Below are 16,112 nucleotides of genomic sequence, written 5' to 3'. Positions count from 1 at the left end.
AAGTTCACTCGGGCAACTCTGAACTTGTGTTTTGCGCATCTCCCGCAAGCCTGATGTACAGTAAGCGGGAAGCTTACTTAGGCAGTATTTTTGAACTAAACGATATGTGAGTTCAAGTACCTAAAAATGCTGGCCCTGCCAACACTAAACTCATTTTTGCTTTCACACGTCCACAGCTGAATATCTACCCCTGCCCGTACTTCATTCCCAAACGCAGACATTACTCGAAATGGTCAGAGTGGAGAAGAGTGTCCAAATGTTTCAAACCCTGTACATATAAGTCAGTCAAAACGGTTTTGGGAGCAGCAGCGCTAATTTAAAATCCCCCACAGTGACGCCATGAGTCAGTGCTCTGCTCAAAACCATTTGCATTTTTTCTTTTCATCAAACAGGGCTTTTACTTGCTGGAGCTGCTTCTGGACTTCTTCAAACCCCCGTTCTCGCTCGAGTTTGTTGACAATCTGTTAACAATTAGCAAAAAAAGAGAGTAATTTTTTTAGTGCTTACTTCACTTGCTGGTTTTTAAAGCCTGCTTTTCTGCATTCCAACAACTGCTGGCAGAAAAATCCATCTGAATGCCTGCCTATATGTAAACATTCTTTTCTGACTTTAGCACTTTATTTTGGTAGTTTTCCTTTCAAGTCATTATGATTACAGGATTTGCAACACATCCACAAAAGAATGGCAGAGCCAAGCAAAAAAAAACCCAACCCAAACCAACAACAAAACAAATCCAACACATGTTCATCTCTTGAAGCATGAGGCAAGGCTGGTTCTCCAGTTTTACCCAAAAGCAGATTTGCAAGTGATACTTTATTTCTTTTCCTCTCCCCTAAAAACTGAGGGCAATAAACTGCCTCTTTTCTATTAATTGGTCCACTTGGCACCGGCCCAGGTGAGGGGAAGGAGTACGGCTGCTGCCTGAAAACTCTCTTCTGGCAACTCTATAAACTGACTGAGGTCTCTGTGAACAATGGATGAGGTTTAGCTGGTCCCAGAAAAAAGCCAGAAGGGGAAGAGTGAAGGAGGGTTTCCCTCCAAGAACGGAGTAAGCTTAGCCAGTACTAGCTTCAAAAAACCAAAAGCAGGCACTAGGATTGGAAAATATTCCAAAGCCTCCCATGTCAACAGTTTTAATGAGCTTGATGAAGTGCAATGCCATTCTGAGTGTCACCCCAAGCTCCTTTTAAGAGGCAAAGATTTGATGCCGAATGCAGATAATTTGAGGTGTTAGAGAACGGGAGCAGTGAGCGAAGTAACAGGTGCCTGAGAGCTGGATGATTACGGCAAGGGCTGCTGCTGGGGATGACAGAGAGAAAGGTCTGGTTGCTGGGAGACCCAGACAACCCGCTGGAAGTGGCGAGGAGGCCTTCAGGCAACACACCCCAGCTGCCTCTTATCCCTGCGCAGGCACACGCAGCCTCCCTTAAGGATGCCGAGCAAAATGGAGCGGAGAATCCTATCATGCAAAGCAGAGGGCAGGGATTTTTCTTACAAAAAAGCTAGAGATAGGCTGTGACTAAATACTGCCAGTTGAGGAAAAGATTTCTTTTGTTAGCAGTAGCAGGGACTGGAAGCTATAGCTTCTTTTTTAATAGAAAGACTATTAGAGCAGCGTGTAAGAAGGCTGTGACAGGAAAGGAGCAGACACCTCTTGCTGGAAGGCTGAGTGTGCTCCGCTGAGGTGTTTGCACTGACTGTTAAATCAAGATCCCTGGTGCTACAGTCTAATCTGATTTCTGAATCTTCAGGGAAATGGAGCGCATGCACAGCAGCTGCGACAGGCATTAGCAGATACTCTGTGAACACCGTAAAATGAGAAGTCTAGACTACAGAGGAACCTTCTCAAAACTGCCATGAGAATTTTATTGCTGCTGTCGCTGTGAAACAGTGGAGACAAGTAAAGGTGCATTTACAAACCTTTGGCCTGTGACCCCTCCAAAAGCCACCCCGGGGGCGGGGGCTGCACTGCTCTGGCCCCACACAGCTCAGTGGGAAGAGCATCCCCGAGGGGCTGTCTCAGAAGTGGCAACCATTAAGTCACACGCCACGCCAGCCCCAAGTCAAGCCCAGCCTTTGAGCCTGAGGTTGCAAGTTAACATTAAGGGGTTAAAGCAGGAATAGCAGAGGTGCTTACCTCATCATAATATTTCACTACGTATCTGTAGATTTCAATCAAGGCCACTTTCTCATTAAATTCGTTTTCATGTTTCTAAAATGGAAAACAGTCCTAGTCAGATCGTTCTCCTTTGGAAAAATCTTAACACGAAAGCAAACAACGTTGCTGCTTCTTGACCATACCTTAGATTCCTGAGTTAGAAATTCTTCAACCTCTGAAGTGGTCAATGGAGGCAGATCCCTGATGGCTTTATAGTACGCTTTCACCTCCTTCTTGTAGAGTGGAATGTCCTTAGCGTAGAGAAGCTTATTTGTTGGTGCTTCCTTAAAAGGAAATATTTGAAGCTTTGTCAATTTTCACAGCACAGATTTCCTAAGGTTCCACCTCCACATAGTTAATTGCATCTAATTGTGTCTGTTCTCTGTGTGACTCATTTCTCTTTGTGGTGGTTATACGCAAGGAATAGAGGTTATGAAATAAAGATGAAGAACAGATGCAGGACCTCAGTAATAGCACATTGTGCTTCATGACAGTTGCCGTGTAATTATTTCTATTGTCATAAGGAGTGATAAACATTTGCTCCTCAGATGTATTTCTCTTTCTTTACTTCCTCGCCGCTCCCCAAAGACTGTGAAAGCTGAACCAAAGGGCTTGAGGCCGACACCCCATTTACGTATGGGACACAGCAGCGCTGTGCAAAGTTCCCCAAGGGCCAGAGAGCCCTGCCAGGGCAGGGCTTCTCTTTTCTAAAACTCTTTGGTCCCTCCTGCTCCTTCTCCTCAGGTGTTTGAGAGCACAGAGAGCTGGCTGCCGGGCAGGCACAGCCAAAAGGATTCATTTTTTTATCGCAGGGTTTTAACAGCACAGGTCAGCACTGACCTACCGGGCAGCTCGAGGCTCAGGCATGTAAGTAAATGCTGATATTTGCTGCTCACTCGAGGAAATAAATGCTGGTATTTGCTGCAGGAGCCGAAGCCCCACCTGGAAACCACGTTTTTCAGCATGTAAAAGTGGGGGCTGGTAGTTTCCTGTCACTGCTCTAGTTTAAATTCTGGGGAATAAATGACACAATCACGTGATGCCTCCTCACTGCTGCTTCCACTGTGTGATGAAATGATGTAAATGTTTGTTTTCTAAGTGGCTAAAGAGACAAAAGGCTAAAGATCATGGAAGCAAATACATTTAAGTACTAAAAGGCCATAAGATGTTTTACCACACTGCAAACCCTTATCAGGTTTCGGCATCCCTTTTCAAATGGCTAATGGGAGCTGTTGTATGAACAGTACTTCACAGTGGATATTTTAGCATAGTAACCTAACAGAACATGCTCATTGGCAGTTCTTCCATCAAGTAAGTGATTCAATTAGTTTTAATTCATGACACTTCACTCCTAAAATAAGATAAATAAGCACATTACTTATTTACCTTTAACAGATGAGCAGTCTGTTCCAATTACATAGGCAATTGGCCCATATTTATATATTTATATATTTATATATACACACACACATACACAAATGCTCCTTGCTTTGGTCCAAAGAAAAGGAAAATATCCTCAGGAAAAATAAAGTATTTCAGATCCCCAGAGTTCTGGATGCTGCACTAGGGCAAATAATTTTGCATATAAAAAGGGAGCAGCTAATACACGTGAAAGGAATTGTTTCAAACTTCAGAGCTCCTTCAAGTATCCTCACACCTCCTAGCTTACCATGTGCATTTTCTGCAGCAGACAAAAATTGGGCTACTTATCAAGTAATGTTAATGCTTTTAAGACCTTTGTTTAAAAAGTCTTTAAAGTTTCCATTAAAATCTTCCAGTTCTCACCCTCTTCCACATATTTTATAAACGCACTGTGCAGAAACAAACTGCAGAGAAGGCAAGTGGCAAGTTAACTGCAAATGTGGCATGCTAGTAGCTGTATCTGCCTCCTTTGGTGAATTCTTCTAAGTCTTGGGAGACAGAGCAACAAGGAATGGAAACCCAGCTTAATTAGGCCACTGACAGTTTTGTTCCCGATGTCAGTGGGTGCAAGACTTCATCCCCTGAATCCTTACCCAGTTCAAAAAGACATTGGTTGAGAAGTTAGCAAAGGACTGGAAGGGCAGCGTTACCTTCCCCAGCGTCTGCTCTGCCAGAGAAAAGGCATCCATGAAAGCTTGTGCGATGACAGACAAACAGCCGTCTATATGTGAAGTCTTCTTAATGTCAAAGACAAATTGGGGATTCTTCAGTATGTTCACCCAGAAGCGAAGAGGAAGACTGGACAGAGAAAGAACAAGTATCCTTAAATTCAACCACTGGGGTAGCACAACCGCTTTAACATGGTCATTTAATTGCAGCACACTCATGGAAAGACGCAGGTTTCTGGGCTGCTTATTCATGTTAAAAAAGGGATGGGGGAACAGACACTACAGGGCAAACACGTCGGTCAGTCACCCTTCCATCTTCAAATAGTGCTCCCAACCTGCAGATACTTCTTTCTGAGTGTGAAGCCAGTATGCAGAAGTCCTGGAAGTCATGGTGGCTTGTATCAGTATTCAATCAATACACTGAAATTACTGGGAACGACAAAGCCAAACCACATCTTCACTCAGACATGCCAAAATCTTATTGTTCTGACCACAGTGACCTGTTCCACCTTTGCAACTACATTTTCAGAGAGTGCACACACTCCTGCACATATCACCTGAGCGTACCTGTTGGTTTTCCATATATGGACCACATCAGGGTCAGTAATTTTTTTGCTCTCAGCCTGGGCATCCAGAAAGTCAAAAAAGTACTTGATGGCAACAGGTGCTTTATTGTTGGGTAAACTCCAAATGCTCCTGAAGAGCTTTTCAACGACTGAATGAATTGCAACCTGGAAAGTAAGAAAATGAACAGTGCTATTATAACACAAGAGAAGAATAGGATTCCTTGTCTCAGAAAGCAGAGTGTGCCCCAGTGTAACCATGCACAGAAAACTTCAATATCACTGGTGGCAAACACCTAGGCCTTAGGTTACTGGCAAACAAGACAGTCAATAACAGAAATCAAACTCTAAATACACTGTAATTTGCTTCCTTCAAATGTCACATGTCCTGTCACTTTACCAACATGAGAACTGTGGTGAAGGCTGTAATAAATCATAGGTAGAAAGAATCACTCATTCCAACAAAGACAACATCAACTCTTTGGATACCATTGGCTCCATTGCTAAAGGCATTTGGAACTTGTGGCTAGAAGCAAGAGGCAGGTGAGCAGAAGTTTAGCCAGTTTTACAGGCCACTGGTCTTCACGATGCCATCTGTGACACGTTGAACACACGCTCCTCAACACTTCACAACCAAGTGACTCCGGTGCTTGGTTTAATTCCAGTGTAACAGCTTTGGGCAGCATTTGAAGACACTAATATTAGAGAAAACAACTGAAAACTGGGCATTTCTGAACCAGAAGTGAAGCTATCTGGCTCAAAAACGCAAGAGTTTGCTTGCTGTCAGACTCACTGACATCACTATGGAATATTCCTAAGTAGAGCCAAAAGAAGCAAAATACTGTTTTTTGCTATTCTGCTTCACATCTGTTCTGAAGCTCAGTTCAGCCTAATCATTTCTCAGCAAGAAGGATTTAAGTGTATCCCAGCCTTGATGCGCTGCCGGCCGGTTCATTTTATGTGGCAAACCCTGCAATTGTGTCGGTGTGAGGGAGAGAGAAGAGAAATGGCTCAACGCAATTTCCTCTGGTGTGTGGCATGCCATGGGTGGAATTTCACTGTGAAGAGTATCACATCTGTGCAGAGCAGCATTCCACTTTGGAGAAGAAGATCACAGAATCATAGAATGGCAGAGGCTGGAAGGGACCTTAGTGATCATCTAATCCAACCTCCCTGTCATGCAGGGATGCCACCTCTCGACTAGACCAGGCAACACATGGGGACCGAGTGGGAATCGAACCCGCAACCTCGGTGTTGTCATTGTTGTCAGCACCACGCTCAAACCACTGAGCTAACCGGCCCTTTAGAAGGACTGCTTCTTAAGAGCCTGATCTTTACTTCGTACTTCAGTCTTCTACCGTAAGATATTACTAGTTTACTCCAGCAGTTCCTGAGGGCTTATGTTACTTTCCACAACTAATGAGAAATGACCAGTCTTCACTCTCGCTTTGTGTAGCGTCCCAAATTACTTTAGATGTTATCAACAATCTCATTAAATAATGATTGACAGATTTTTAAATACAAGAAGGCCACAATCATCATCCCTTCAGGCCACCTCTATCTCACAGCTTTCAGTGTTGTGTGCACTGATTAATACTTTAAGTAAGAAGCTGTTGCAAAGACTTCTATAACCCTTTTGAGTAAGTCAGAAACAAGATGACGTTACCAGAGAGAGTGAGTAGGGCTTATTCCTAAGAAATGTGCATTGTACAAATTAGGATTATAAATCTTAAGGACCTTGTTTTTATAATTAATCTAGTTATTTTGAATGCTTAATGTGAGACTCTAACAGATGTTTTCATTTCATGGGCAGTATTTTATGAAACTCGGGCCATGGACGTTGTTTCTAAGCTAAGCAAACTCTAAAAGCTGTCTCTCCGAAAGGGACTATTCTTGCTCTATGGGACTCAGTGGCAAAACTCACTTTCTCTAAACTCAGGAACTACCTTTTTCTTTAATGTGAGAAAAAACAGGTTGTACTTACTGAGTGCGAGTAATAGAAAATTTTCGAGACCCAGCATTAGAAAAACCTGAAATGTGTCCATCTCCACAAATGGTCACAATCCATAGTTAGCACAGTGATTTGATAAGCTACCTTTTCATTTAACATTTGATATACGTGCAGGAAGTCTGCGTAATTTCTGCTTTAATTTCTATTTCTGTTGTGCCAAATTAGCCAACCCGAACATCAGCACTCCCCCAAAACAAAGCTTTTACCTTGGTCGACAGAAGCTTTGTCAGATACATTTCTTTCACTTTGAATTTTTGCTTTCCTTTGTGACCGGTTCCTTTTACATCTTTGTTTGCTTCCGAGTCTGGTAAAATCTGTCGCGTAGAGATTAGAGAGATTACACAGACACAGATACAGATACAGCTCAGTATTAAATCTACCCCTTAACAGTGTAATGACTGAACTCACCAAATGACAATGTTCATCCGAGTAGTCCACATCTAAACAACAGAAAGCAAAGAGCAAACAGGCATTAATGAAATGCACAGCTACAAGCTCGAGGATTCTGCTGGGCTCAGGGCTGTGCAGCGGGGTGCACGCCAGGGTGCCGAGCGAGCAGGCTCTGCATCACGCTTTCCCGCCTGCAGTGTAGGGGAAGCCTCTGAGAAGTGCAGCCGTCCTGGCTCACCTCCACCGGTGCCAAGCTATAGCCCAGGCCACCAAGCTAGGGCATCATCATCACCGGCTGCTGCTGGGCTAAGCTGGCAGCAAACGGCAGCTCCTCTGAAAGGAGGACAGCAGAGGGCAGAGGAGATGGTGGTGTGCCGGAGCACTCAGTGCAGGCGGGCTGAGGTCAGGCTTGAAAGCAATGGCTGAGAACAGATAATCCTGTTCTTGCTGAGGGAGAGAGCAATGCCATCCCAGCAACTTGTCCCTCAGGGACACAGCTCTCCTAATTCAGACGGCTACTCTGAAGCTGAGGTGAATCCCATGCTAGGGGCACGGGGGCTACCGAAAGTCCACCTCTCCCCACACACCAGCTGGGCTGGAGCAACCTGCATCACAGCGGTGAGATAGATTGACCCCTGATAAGCACCCTTTATCTCCTCACCTACTCTTGAGACAGCAGAGTCAAAGCTTTCAGAAATAAGGAACATTCCCAAACTACATTTTTCTCCTGTCTCTGGAGAGTGCACCACTACATCCGTGATGCACGATGCCGGGTGCCGGAGCAGGCCATGTTCCCTGTGTTGGTCTCACCAGCTACCACTTTGTGTCACCCAGGTTTCCCCGCTCTGCTTTCCTGCCTGTGAGTCTGTTTCTTTAAGCAGTCACTTTCTGAGGACTGTGGTTCCTTCTGTCCTTCTTTCCTTTGACTTCTTTCCTCCTAGGCCTGCTGTGCCTGCCAGAGGCCCAGAGCCAGGAAAACACGGCTCTTCATTTAGCTCAGCTACATGTAAGTGCCAATTTTGCTGACCTGATACAACCTGCCACAGCTCAGCTCTCTGCACTCCCAGACCATTCTTCACAAAAAATTAGCGAAGTTGCAGTTCATTTTTTACCTGATCGCGTATTTGCCTTCTTCTTAAAGACCTTTATGGTTGCTCCATTTGAAATCTGAAAGCAAAACCAAACGGACCAGGCTGAAACAAAAGCAAAGTTTCATTTCCTCTATCCTTTAATCCATGACAGCGCAGGAGCGTGCCAGTCCGCTTTGTTCTCACCCCGGTGTACACAGCTCCCAGTGGGCAGCCAGGGCTGGGCTTTCGGGCACAGGAAGTGGCTGCAGTTTTTTAGCCTTACCTGACAAGGTGGGAAAGCAGCTCTTCTGACAAATCGGCCTTTAAGACCTTTCCCTTTCTTTGATTTTTCTGATTCAGGCCCTATTTGGACATTTTCATTTTCACGTACTGCTTTGCACTGCTTCTTGCACCTGTCTTTGTTCTACAGATTGACCAGGTTGAATTGTCCAATGCAACTGGATCTTAGGGGAAGGTGAGGCAGGGAGGGGAACACAAGGATGATTTCTCTTCTGGCCTCCTTTCTTCCAGCTCAGTCCATTCTCCCCGAGGGGTCTCCCTGGAGGGTCTAGCCCAGTGCTCCCAAGAGCTATTTTCAAACTGAGTAAAATATTTGCGACTCATGGACTGTAAGGTCAAGATCCGTATCTAGTTACCTTGGGATTTCTAGGAAAAATCTACCCCCCTCCTTCCCTGAATTTAACGTACTGCCAGGATGGTTAACTATTATCTTTAAAAGAAACTGGCAAGTCATGCTTTTATTGTCAAAGAGTAACTCAAAACCAGCTCCCACTGAGAACTAGACCACTGCTCGCTGTCAAGTGTTAAGTCTTGCCAAGTGCTAGTGTACTTCCCTCTATAATTACAAAAACAATCGGCCAGTTCTAGGAAAGGATCTCTGCCAAAATAATTTTAGTGTTTTTTAAAACTTGGCAGCCAGCCTGGAGTGAGAAACTAGTTTAAACATCGAGATACTCTATCAAAAGCTGTGTCTTGCGCCAAAGAAATCTTCACTTACGCTTGCTCCTGGAAAATAAACACAATCTATTTTATGATTTTTTGCAGGGTTTCCATTTATCATACAGCATTTCTGAGCTGTTTCAGATAACACAGAGCACTTTAAAACCACACTAGAAGTGGGAACATGCTTGAAGGCTAGCTTGCAAGATCACACAAACACCCGGAGAGCTCTCCTGAAGATACGTAAGCAGGATCAGGACTCCCCAGCAGCTTAACCAGCCCTGCCAGAGCGCTGTGGGCAACGTGCTGCCTTCACTCCAAGAAGCAGGAGAGCAGCTCAGGGCTGAAACGTGCTGGCTCCTGTCCTGAGGGCAACGGGCAGAGCTCAGAAGGAGAACCGTGCATCCCTTCAGGAACCAGAGGCGTTGGTGCAGTGCAGCCCTGATCCCAGCCCTCCATTTTTGGATTTATTTCTGGGACAAATGATGCTTTTGGTGTTGAATGGAATACGCTTTCCTTTCTCTAGCATTACTGCAGCAGCCACACCTGTTGTTTCTTTCAATGTGATCCAATTTAAAAAAAAAAAAAAAAGCTCTTATTTTTGTGTCCTGCTGCCTAAATCACTTTTCATGGTGGGCTGCTCCCGTGTTCCCACCTCAAACACCTTTATTTTTCAGGTATGTTTTCAAGGAGGACAAACAGGGAGAGGGGAGTTCTGTTCAGGTACACACAATGTGGAGTGCAGCTACTTTGCAAAACAGAAAATGCAGTAGTGCGGCTCTACGCCTCTTCCCTGTTCTCCAGGCCTCCTGTCCTCTCCATAACCCAGTTCTTGTCAGCGAGCTTCCTGGATCACACGTTCAGATTCACTCTCTGGGACTATGCCTACTCCTGGAACACAGGATGCTGCTACGTGTTGAGAAATTGGGGATATGTGACTGGATGGCAGATCTGAAAGCAGATCTCTAGCTCTCTTCTTGCACGGGAAATAGGACATCATGATAACCAGCAACTTTCTTGTCAAGGCTTGTGGTTATTCTCATGCAAACAGTAGTGTAGGCCTGCATACATAATCCAATCAATGACCCTCTTGGGAGAATGCAGAAACCAAGTCCGCTTTTTCAAGAGTGACTGGTGATTCTGCGACCTTTAGACCACAACTCTCATGCTCCGGTATTTTAAAAAGATTTGACGGTACTTCCCAGTTTCAAAAATCTGGTTACTTTCTAGCATTTAAGGCTGGCAAACAAAAAGAAAAATTCAGGCTTGCCACGAAACTCTAGTTACTTTTGAAATCTAAGCTGGAATTCCTCAGGCAACATTACTACCCTCATACTCTGTACGCAGTATTCCTTCTTCTTGCTGTTTAGACGCCTTGTACATTCTGTTTTGCATTAATACGCACACAAGAAAATAAACTAGATATGCTAACGGATGGTACTTGCCACTAAGCTTCTGCCTAAAATATACATTATTTTGTTAGCGTCAGAAGAAGTGAACTAAAATATCTAACAGAGATACCCAGCACAATTTCCATAAGGCAGCTGCTAAGCTATAATTAGTGTAGTTACAGCTTTGCAAAAACAACTGAACCTTCAACCTAACATGCCTTTGCCTGCAGAAACCTCAGACGAAAACAAGGGCTGGGATAAAGAGACTCAGAGATGATAGTGACCAGCTGCAGCAGACTCATTTGCCACGAGGTACGGCACCCAGGAGCCACCGCGTGCCATGAGCTCAGGAAGTGCAAAAAGCTACCAGCTAGAATCAGGGAGCAGTTTGCAACAGCTGCTGCCTGTAGTAAAGAGGAAGGGCACCACCACGTTAGACAGAAGTGCACATACCTCGGCAGATTCAAATCTGTGTTGACCTTTGCTGCACAGACTCTGAAGGCAACACTACAACGTCCTAATCTGTGCAAAATCTTTACAACTGGTGGGGAGGATGTGCCATGTCAATCTATAGACAAGGTTCAAGACAGGCATAGGAAAAGTTGTATTTAAGACACCAGCTGGTGACTCAGGACATCTATGTTCGCTGCTGCTTCCCTAGGAGGGAAGGAGACCAACAAACACCTGCAGATATCTTTACAGTGACTCCAGATGAGCTTGCTCCAGATCTGAGCAGCCTTGTGCTCTGTCCAAACTACAGATAGTCCTGCTGGGAGCCCTTGTTCCTCTCTGTGGACAGCACTGGATTTGCTCGTGCAGGTTTTTCAGCACCATGCTGCATTGCAGGCGCAGACCTGCACTCATGAGCAAAACTTCTAAATAAATAAAAATTTATTATTATGTTAAGAATTGGACTCAGAAATTCAACAAGGAACAGAGGAAGCTCTCTAAAAGGACTCAGCATGCTCAGTATCCTTTCCAAAATCTATCTGTGAGCATCAAGATGTGAGCTACCACATCACCTCAAGCAATCATCTGTCACACATTTTACCCCAAAACCTCCCACCCTCTAGTTTGACTAGTGTCAGTGTGAGCTCCTTAGCCAGGCAATGCTGTTTGCGACGCTTTTGCAATGCGCTACACCCAGGAGGGCTCTGCCACCAGTAGTAGCCCTGTCTGTTGTTGCAGTGGTGGGGAGATTATTGCAGCGTTGAAAATGACTGGCTTATGGGTGCAATTACAAGCGGAGGGAAAAACTTACAGTACAAGTGGTGACAGTAGATGGGAGCAGAAACAGAGAAAAAGGGAAGGAGACTGACACAGTAGGTCTCAAGAGAAGAGTGAGCAAACTTAGCAGTCCTTTGTACTCTGACTCTCAAAGGCCTTTCACAAGTATCACTACCACCTGTTCAGATAGCCAAAATAGGAGGTGGCAAGAGGTAAACACTTGCTCACAATGCGACAAAAACTCCCCGGCTGAGACTAGAAAAGGCATTGTTCATAGCTGCAAATCAAATGCTGTTTGAGCCTGAACACTCACCAGAAGTAACAGTTTACCTGGTATGTCTCAACCAAGCAACCCTGCAACAAGCAAACCTCTGAAAAGTAGCGGAAAACATATGACTCATTGGCAAGAAAGTTGTGTCACACATTGCTTCCCTTCTGTTGATGATGCTCAGCTATGTCTTCAAGATTTTGGTCAGTCAAAATACTTCCTTGCAGACAGCATTTGTGAGTTGGGGAGAAACTGCTTCTCAACTCCTTGGTATGGCTTCCGTGCTTACCTCGTAGTGCCCGATGGTATTCAGCTTTCTTATTCCATCCTCCAACACCTCTGAGGAACCGTCAATATCTAACAATTCTCTCTGCTGCTCCTCAGACAGAAGTTCTGCAGTATAACAGCAACAGAAAACAATTATATCTCCATGGCATTCTCATCATATAGATGTTTGTAAAGAAAAATAACACCCCATTATTTCAGAACCAGTAGCTCCCAAAGGAGCTGTTTCTTCCTGCCCTTGTAGTAGGTCACATGAGAGTGGTTTTGTATACGACAAATTGTTTTTCTAAGTGAAAGCCTGGGTTACTTCCATTACTGCAGGCTATTGGTGCTTCACCTTGTGTTGGTCAAGGCAGAGTTTTTGGAAGAGCTGATCTGCTCTTCTGTTGCACACTTCTGATAGATCACTAAAATGAGCTGTACAAGACTGACATAGTATTTGTGAAGGGTGGTCTAGCCCTGGTGGCAGACATAAACATAGATAAGAAGGTAAATTATCACTCACCAACACTGTCTGAGAAGGTAAAGAAACATCAGCATCTTTGGGAGCAAATCCAGGAGGTGACAAACACCAGTGTTGAGTTTGATTTCCTATTTTAGCATGTGGGATGTGGTATGGTGGCAACTACAGGCTTTTGTCTAAACTTAGGCTCTTGAATAACTAACAAGAAATGGTGGCTCAACTTATCTTCTGGAACAGCCTTATTTCCATCAATAGATATTGTATATATCTTTATGAGTCATGTGAAAACTATTATATAAACCTAATCTGACTGTAAATAAACCTTATTTCCTGATCAAGGGAACTGTAGGCCTGTTGGAAAGAAGGATGGTAGAAAGGACTGCAGGTATGGACTAAAATACTTTGTAATCATGATCTGTTATCCCACCTGCTTACAAAAATTATCAACCAACTGTACATGTCACCTTACTTAATCTAGAAAAGGAACATATAAATTGTATATGTCCAATAAATAACATGTGTTTGTTAACTACATGTTGAAGCACTTGCAGGAGTGAAGCAGATGTAGTTCCAGTGTTTAAATTGGAAGCATAAATGATCTAGTATTTCCCTAGAAATGCCTTTAAAAAGCTATGCTCTGCCTAAATTCCAAAAAAAAATCACAGCCACAGGTAGGAATTCCTAACAAGAAAACTCCACAGACAGACCAGTGAACTCCATAAAAATGTAACACAGTGACACTCTCTTACCAAGACCGACTTCATCCAGCTGAAGGCCATAGAGAAAGCCATTCTTATTAAGGAAAGCCTGAAGGCTCTTCTCCTTGGCTTGGCCTATGGTGTCGCAGTCCAGAACATTAACTTGGATAGTTTGACAGGCATCTCCACTCTCATTTTCTGGGATTTTTTCAAAGATAACGTTCACTGTCTGGAGAAAGAAACACATGTTATTCTGACTTACCAAGAACACCTGGCATGGAAAACCTGCAAACTCCCTACAGTAAACCTGAGAGATTTTCAGCATATTTATTATTAAAACTATTTCAAGCAAAGATTATTTGAAGGAATTACACAATGAAGCAATTAGAATTCCTCGTGTCCAAATATTCAACGTACATAACTATGTTTTTCCAAAAGTGTGTTTTGTATTCTGCTTTTGTGAAAATCTGTTCCACTGAATTACCAAAAAAAGTCAGAAGACCAGGAAAATTACAATGCACGTGCTAAAAAAACCCCTAGATCTTAAAAGCAAAACTGTAAGCAACTAGAGATATCTGATAAGGTTGCTAAGTAAGTTGTCATGGTAAGCATGATTGATTTTGAGTGGAGAGGAAGCTGTGTTAAAATGCATATTTACAGCAGCAGATTATGCCAAGTCCTTTATATTATACAAAAAACCACACCTCCCCTGGAGGCATCAGTGTCTGTCTGCATATAGTCGCATCTCTAGAGGCAGCAGAGAAAGGGCTACCACAGAAGCAGCAGAAAGGGAAAGCGCTTTGCAGTGGACAAGCCAAGGCGGTCCAGATCCGCTGAGAAAAGTGTGATTGTTCTATCAGTTATTACACCAAGTCAAACACTCCCACTATCTGTGCAATTACAACACCCCTGTCCTTTAGCTCAGAGCTACTCTTAGCCAGGACACAACCCGTCAGCTGGGCTGTGGCTGGGCTGCGCAGCAGGTGAGTTTGGGCCAGAGGGAGCTGCCAATGAGCCTGGGTGACCATCTCCACGGAACTTTTAAGTTGGGTCATATTTCTGGTCAGGTCAGGCAGATCAAATGCCAAAAGCCGGGGGAAAAGGGATATGAGCACAGCATTGCCAGTGCCGAGCGATAACAGCAGTCATTTCCAGCACCGCAGCCTGCTCCTTGCAGAGAAATCACTGTCCAACCACACAGATAGAGATGTTCTGCTGGAGATGGTTTGGGACAGAATTAAAACAAGTAGTTTAGGTGCTGGTGCTTGACTGCAAGTGGCCTAGGAAAATGTATGTACTTCAACTATTCTGGCTGTTGGACATTACTGTTATAACATGTATCTTTTGAGTGAAATGAGAGGGCTGCAGGTGTGACTCTCTGAAGGCGTCATCATTAAAAGAGGAAGGAACTAATTTTATTTTTTTTTCCTTGCTGTCATGTGAAGGAAAGAACTTTTGTCCAGGTTGCTACAAGGACAACTTTTCTCTCTTCTTAAAAAAATGGACAGTTATTAATAGTTGTAGAATGATATTTCTGCTTTATTACCCAGCAAGAGTGGAAACTACAACACACTGGTGGTGAAAAAAAGTAGTCCCATGAGATATACCCTAACTTTACTGTTTCTACAGAAGCAAAAGAAGTGTTAAGAACAGAGTGGCAGAACTATGAAGACCAGAATTTAACAAAGACTACAATATAACTGAAGTAACTGAGAATAACTTGATCAGGACACTGAAATGTTTAACTCTGAGGAAAATGAGTCCATGGAAAGGACAGACAGCATGGAACAGGAGGATATGTGGGAGTTGTGCCTGTAGAAGGAGAAGCAGACTGGATGCCGTGCCTCAGGTTGGGATTTCATGCGGAAAATTAGCAAAAAATATATTGGCACAGGAATGAGGGAGTCATGCCTGGTTAGGCCCACGGACACACTGAGCAGACAGCAGTCTTGTCCTTGACTTTGACTGCCCTGAGGCCATGCTCCTGTAGGATAAAAATGTGGACAGGGACTAACTATATTTTGTCTTTGGAAAACTCCTTTTAATCAGATTTTCTCTCTTCTAGTCTCTGAATTGATCTTTTTGGAGTAGCTACTCACACTTTAACTGATGCTGATTTGTCTTTACATCCTTGGAAGCATTCCTTCCTTTTAGTTGATCCTTTCCTCCTAACATTATTCCCACACTGCATTATTCTTGTCCCTGCTTCTCCTTCATCTCCTCCTCCTTTCTGACTGCCAAGAGAAATGGTCTTTTTCTCTGCTGTGTTTCCCTTTATGTACATGCCCTCACACAGATTGCATAGAAATGCACAGTTTCTTTGGTTATTGGCATGTGAGAGTCCTCCCATCCCCGCTCAACTCACTGTAGGTTGACAGGACTGTAAAAAGAGAGAAGCAGTCCTTTATGTAGGTGGAATACAAGTAATTTATGGACTCCTTAATCGAAAGTACCCACAATGTGAGGATAATAACAACACTTTATGATTCAAAGAAGCGGTCAGACGGGAAGAAATAATTAAGCACGTACGAATCGCTA

The 16,112-nt window shown here is 43.8% G+C and overlaps 1 protein-coding gene across 1 annotated transcript in view; it reads right to left on the bottom strand.

Annotated features, from left to right (window-relative positions):
* Positions 1–298: 298 nt before the first annotated feature.
* The window catches only part of PLXNC1 (plexin C1), a 68,042-nt gene continuing 52,228 nt past the window's right edge, over positions 299–16,112 (bottom strand). The window contains exons 20-29 of the mRNA XM_009867235.1: positions 13,626–13,799; positions 12,418–12,521; positions 8,325–8,379; positions 7,231–7,262; positions 7,029–7,136; positions 4,816–4,979; positions 4,231–4,378; positions 2,302–2,442; positions 2,138–2,212; positions 299–461 (exon numbers count right to left, since the gene is read on the bottom strand). Coding sequence (XP_009865537.1) covers positions 357–461; positions 2,138–2,212; positions 2,302–2,442; positions 4,231–4,378; positions 4,816–4,979; positions 7,029–7,136; positions 7,231–7,262; positions 8,325–8,379; positions 12,418–12,521; positions 13,626–13,799 — 1,106 coding nt within the window. The 3' untranslated portion in view covers positions 299–356. The remainder of the gene's footprint in view (positions 462–2,137; positions 2,213–2,301; positions 2,443–4,230; positions 4,379–4,815; positions 4,980–7,028; positions 7,137–7,230; positions 7,263–8,324; positions 8,380–12,417; positions 12,522–13,625; positions 13,800–16,112) is intronic.

Source organism: Apaloderma vittatum, unplaced genomic scaffold (genome assembly GCF_000703405.1).
Source record: "Apaloderma vittatum isolate BGI_N311 unplaced genomic scaffold, ASM70340v1 scaffold20650, whole genome shotgun sequence".
Lineage (NCBI taxonomy): Eukaryota > Metazoa > Chordata > Aves > Trogoniformes > Trogonidae > Apaloderma > Apaloderma vittatum.
Note: the sequence above shows the minus strand (reverse complement) of the source record. Positions and strands in the feature narration are given on the sequence as shown.